This window comes from Mastomys coucha, unplaced genomic scaffold (genome assembly GCF_008632895.1).
Source record: "Mastomys coucha isolate ucsf_1 unplaced genomic scaffold, UCSF_Mcou_1 pScaffold15, whole genome shotgun sequence".
Classification (NCBI taxonomy): Eukaryota; Metazoa; Chordata; class Mammalia; order Rodentia; family Muridae; genus Mastomys; species Mastomys coucha.
The window spans coordinates 168169479-168175351 of record NW_022196897.1 but is presented as its reverse complement, the minus strand read 5'-3'; the positions used below and the strand labels follow the sequence as shown (position 1 = coordinate 168175351).

Below are 5873 nucleotides of genomic sequence, written 5' to 3'. Positions count from 1 at the left end.
AAAAGCAAGGGCCAGGGTTGTACATGCAGCTCAGTCATAGCATGCTCACCTAGAATATAAAAAAGTCTATCTCTCCACTAACACACACACACACATAAAAACATTAAATCATGCTGCATATTTTAAAGTAGACATACACATGTTAACAGAAAAGTGCAATCAATAAGCTATTGAGTTTTTATTATAAAATACTTGCTATTATAAATTTTCAAAAATACAGTAACAATAGGTTAGAAATTTAGTTCAGTGATAGAACACTTGCCTAGCAAGGATAAAACCCTGAATTCACTTACAGTGCTTAAAAGAGTTACGCTTTATCAACAGAGCACATAGACTTTGTTGGGAACACATTCATCCCCTATAATGATCTTATATCCTGTACTGGTTGGTTGTGTGTGTCAACTTGACACAAGCTGGAGTTATCACAGAGAAGGGAGTTTCAGTTGGGGAAGTGCCTCCATGAGATCCAGCTGTGGAGCATTTTCTCAATTAGTGATCAAGGGAGTAGGGCCCCTTGTGGGTGGTGCCATCCCTGGACTGGAAGTCTTGGGTTCTATAAGAGAGCAGGCTGAGCAAGCCAAGAGAAGCAAGCCAGCAAGGAACATCTCTCCATGGCCTTTGCATCAGCTCCTGCTTCCTGACCTGCTTGAGTTCCAGTCCTGACTTCCACTGGTGATCAACAACAACATGGAAGTAAGCTAAATAAACCCTTTCCTCCCCAACTTGTTTCTTGGTCATGATGTTTGTGCAGGAATAGAAACCCTAAGACATACCCCTAAGGGACAGACTAGCAGGAACACACAGGACTGGCCCTTTATTTGTTGTGCTGGGTGTGTTGGCATGTCCTATAGAGAATCACACAAATACTCACCTGTAGAAAGAATCTCACCTACTCTATGACAGGGCAGAGTATCATTTCATAACAAAACACAAAGGTAAACTTTATACATTTCTGTTTTTAATTATTGAGTGTTTTGTTTTGTGTTGGGGATCAAACTAGGGCCTTGCACATGCTAGGCAAGTGATCTAACAACTGAGCAACATCCCCCAAATACTTTGCTTTTTCCTCATTTCAGTATAAGAAAAGACACATGATGAATTCTCACCTGGCTAAGCCTCATGTCCATCAGGGTATTCCTTGCCTGGCCAATCTTCCTCATGTCCAGCTCCCCTGTACCAGGTGTCATCAATCCTGGTGTCATTCCACCTGGGTATGGAGTGTTCAGGCCTCCTGGGTAGGGTGTGTTCAGACCTCCAAATTGCTAGGAGGAGGATAAAACACTTGGCTTGAACTGTCATACTGAAAATCCCCACCTCCTCTAAACACTGCCCACCTAGTCCTCATGTCCTAATGGGGCATGGCTGTGCTGACTATTGCCACAGCACAGCTACAAAAGCAATCAATACTCACCCTTCTCACCACATCCTTATCCAAACTAAAGAAGCCCCATTTGCCTCTGTTTATATACTCACAGTTTGTCGGGGATCCACAGAAGTATGGTTCTCTCCAGTCTGTAAATGTTTGGCAAAGAAACTATCAGGAACAGGGGTCAGCTTCTCGTAACGTGGGTTCCGCTGACGTTTGTTTCTGGCATCGCCAACTTCTGGGATGCTCAGCCACTCTTCTTCTGTGACTTCTGCCAACTTCCTCTGGAAATACATAGATTCCAGATGTTAGCTACTGTTAGATTTCACATTTGCTCTCTCCAAGCCTCTGGCCTATTGTGCCTTAGAAAAGACTGATGTAGAAATGGTTTTTCCATAAAAAAAAAAAAAAAACTTTATTATTTATTGTATGTACAAGGATAAATGGCAAGAGCTTTTACCTGCTGAGCCATCCTGATAGCCCTGGTTTTCTACTTTAGAGAAATCAATTCATTGGGTTGGCACTATTTTACTAAAAGTAAATTATCAGATCAAAGTCTAGTAGGTAGTTTGGAAAGCATATGCCTAAATGGAGGGGGAAATTTAATAAAAACTTTACCTTTAACAGTAGAAAAAAAATTTTTTGGCTTTATATTATTAATGTATATGACAGATGATCAAACTGATACTGAAGCACAAACTTCCCCTAAGTAATTAATCCTCTGAACTAAGTAACGTGCATCATTAGTAAAGGCTCAACAGTATTACACCAGAGCAATTTTGCCTTCTGCTACTTAGGTGAAGGCCTGAAAGCCAGTATGCTAGCACATTTGCTCACCTTAAGGTCTGAAAATTGCTGCTGGATTTTGGGACGTTCCATTCGGTATTTCTCAATCTCTTCTTTCTCCCTTTGCTCTCTAGGAAATAAAACATGTGCCTGCATTAGAAATATTACATGTAGGCTTAGGGTACTTGTTGTTCCTATAGAGAACCCAGGGTTATTTTTCCCAGGACCCACATGGTAACTCACAGCTATCCACAGTTCCAGTTCTAAGGGGTCCAATGAATACCTGTTTTTGACATCTATGGGTACTAGGAAGGCACTTAGTACATATACATACATGTAGGCAAAAAAAGTCATATATATAAAATAAAATAAAATAAATCTTAAAAATGAAACCCACTAAAAGAGAAAATTAACTTCTATTACAAAACAAAGTTGGTGTGTTGTATGTCTTAATTAAATAACCAAGAACAATTCCACACATTTAACAGTTAACTAGAATGTATTTTAGGCAACTATAGATACAGTCGCAAATCTAGTTGTTCAATTATTTACGAAAGAAAATAAGTAAAAACCAAGCAAACTGGTATCTTACTTTCAGAGATATTCAAATAATAGTATGCTAACCCATTATAGTCAGGCATGGTAGCATACACCTATAATCTGAATACTGGGAGGGGCAGAGGTAGGCAAATCTCTGTAAATTCAAGTGTAGCCTCATCTATGTATCTATGTAGGGAGTTCTGGGACAGCCAGGACTATGTAGAGAGACCCTGTCTTACTCCCCTAAACTGCACACTTGATCATACTTTAACACCTTGTATCCCGTAGTGTTAGTTGTAATGGACCAGCCTGACTCCATCTTAAGGATGGAAACCATTTTGTTATAAGGTCAAAACAAGTTCATTTTCATTTGCTGCAAAATGTCAGGCTGACTGTGCTTTAACCTGTTTCTAGAATTGGACATGATCCCCATCCTATGGAGTTTGACTTACACCTTGAATATACCCAAATAAGATGTTCTGCCTAATAATCTAAAAATGTTTAACCAAGTCCCCACATTTCTCTAGAAATCTCCCAACCCTCAAAAATCCCCTAGGTCTTGCTGTTTTTTTGTACTTTATAAAACCCTATACTCCTGTGTTCAATGCTATCTTTTCAAATCCCACTTTAGGAAGATAGCACTGTATGGCAGAAAATAAAGTTTGGTTAATTTGACCAAAGAATTTGGGTAATGGGCTTTACTCTCATTAGATGGGATTAACAGTTGTTTATCTGCGGGGTGGTGCACACCTTTAATCCCAGCACTTGGGAGGCAGAGGCAGGCGGATTTCTGAGTTCAAGGCCAGCCTGGTCTACAGAGTAAGTTCCAGGATAGACAGCCAGGGCTACACAGAGAAACCCTATCTCGAAAAACCAAAAAAACAAAAAAAAACAGTTGTTTCCTCTTGTTGACTGCAGGACAGACTAGAAGTTATGGAACTGCCTGCCTCTACCTCCTAAATGCTGGGATTTAAGGTGTGCATAACCACGCCCACCTCAAAGTATGGTTTCTTCTGAGCACATGAAACTTGTCTTTAATCTCATCCCTTGGGAAGCAGAAGCAGGAAAATCTCTGAGTTCAAGGCAGGCCTAGGCTATATTTCAGCAAACTCCAGGAAGCTTGCACTAAAGTAATACCCTGTTTCAAAAATAAAGCCAAACAAAAAAAAATTATGTTACATAGCAACATAATTATGCTTCACAATATCATGTGTTCACTTCCTTTACACTTTCCCAAAACTAGGACATAGAATTTAGAACTTGCCATATTAAAGTCATAACTATTGGGTTTTGTCTGGTGTTTCTCTTTCCCTTTCTTTCTCTTTGTTCTGGGACTTGTAAGCCGTTCAGTCCCCTGAACACCATCCCTGACTCCCTCCTCCTCCTCCTCCTCCTCACATCTTACACTCAACTCCTCCTTCATCTCCTTGCCAGGCTGCAGGCTCAGAAGACTCTCCCCTAGGGAAAGGCCCCCAATCCATCCCACCCCTCATCCCCCACCCACCCAACTCCTACCTCCCACAGGCTGGAGAAATGGCTCAGTATTTAAATGCACTGGCTGCTCTTCAAAGGATGAGCACCCATATGATAACTTACAACCATCTGTAACTCCAGTCCCAGGGGATCCAATTCCTTCTTTTAGCCTTCAAAGGCACCCAGTGTTTGGTTTCAGACCCCCAAATAAACAGTTGAGGTACACATTTTATATAACAAAGCAGATCTAGCCTCTTCTCCCAGCATCCCTCAGTCCCTACGTGGCCTGCCCTTGACCCTGAACTTCCCAGTGCAGGGGCTGGGCTATACAGTTCCCCTAGGGGCTCTTCCCTATATAATCCAGACATTTGTCTCTCCCCATTTTCTCCTTTCTTCTTTCCTTCTCTCTGCCCTGAGATCTTTCTTTCTCTTCCCCCTTCCTTCTATCTCCCTCCGCAGGGTGATTTCCCTGACCTCCTTCCTTGGGGCCAGTGAACTTGCCTGCAGTTTCCCAATAAAACTGAGCGTGTGTGTATGTGTGTGTGTGTGTATTTTAATCTAGCTTGAACTGGCTCATTTCACCAGTGGAGAAATAATTTCTCACCATGCACACATATGATACACAGATATACATACAATCAAAACACTCATATGCATAAAAATAATACAAGTTTTAGAAGATTCTTTGTTTTGTTTTTGTTTTTTGTTTTTTTTTGAGACAGGGTTTCTCTGTATAGCCCTGGCTGTCCTAGAACTCACTCTGTAGACCAGGCTGGTCTCGAACTCAGAAATCCGCCTGCCTCTGCCTCCCAAGTGCTGGGATTAAAGGTGTGCGCCACCACCACCCGGCTAGAAGATTCTTAAAAGTTCAAAATAGGGATGGCGAGATGGCTCAGCCAGTAAGAGCACTGACTATTCTTCCAAAGGTCCTGAGTTCGGATCCCAGCAACCACATGGTGGCTCAAAGCCATTCATGATGAGATCAGACTCCCTCTTCTGGTGTGTCTGAAGATAGCTACAGCACATTATGCCAGAGCAAGCGAGGCCAGAGCAAGCGGGGCTGACAGAGGTCCTGAGTTCAATTCCTAGCAGCCACACACGATGGCTCACAGCCATCTGTACAGCTACAGTGTACTCATACACATAAAATAATAAATAAAATAAATCTTAAAAAAAAAAAAGTTCAAAATATTGGCCGGGTGGTGGTGGCTCACGCCTTTAATCCCAGCACTTGGGAGGCAGAGGCAAGCAGATTTCTGCATTCCAGGCCAGCATGGTCTACAGAGTGAGTTCTAGGACAGCCTGGGCTATACAGAGAAACCCTGTCTCCAAAAAACAAAAAAACAGGCTGGGCAGTGGTGGTGCACACCTTTAATCCCAGCACTTGGGAGGCAGAGGCAGGCAGATTTTTGAGTTCGAGGCCAGCCTGGTCTACAAAGTTGAGTTCCAGGACAGCCAGTGCCATACAGAGAAACCCTGTCTCCAAAAAACAAAACAAAGAAAAAACAAAAAAACAAAAACAAAAGTTCAAAATATTTTTTTAAAAAAGAAAAAGGAAAAAAAGACCAGTCAGTGGTGGCACATGCCTTTAATCCCAACACTTGGAAGGCAGAGATAAACAAATCTCTTAGTTTAAGGTCAGCATGGTCCACAGAGTGAGTTAAAGGAAACCAGGACTGCACAAAGAAACCCTGTCTTGAAATGCCAA

At 41.9% G+C, this 5873-nt stretch overlaps 1 protein-coding gene across 1 annotated transcript in view; it reads right to left on the bottom strand.

Moving 5' to 3' along the window:
- Prpf6 (pre-mRNA processing factor 6) overlaps positions 1-5873 on the bottom strand; it is a 62268-nt gene that overhangs the window by 36516 nt on the left and 19879 nt on the right. The window contains exons 4-6 of the mRNA XM_031373133.1: positions 2204-2282; positions 1474-1650; positions 1107-1262 (exon numbers count right to left, since the gene is read on the bottom strand). Coding sequence (XP_031228993.1) covers positions 1107-1262; positions 1474-1650; positions 2204-2282 — 412 coding nt within the window. The remainder of the gene's footprint in view (positions 1-1106; positions 1263-1473; positions 1651-2203; positions 2283-5873) is intronic.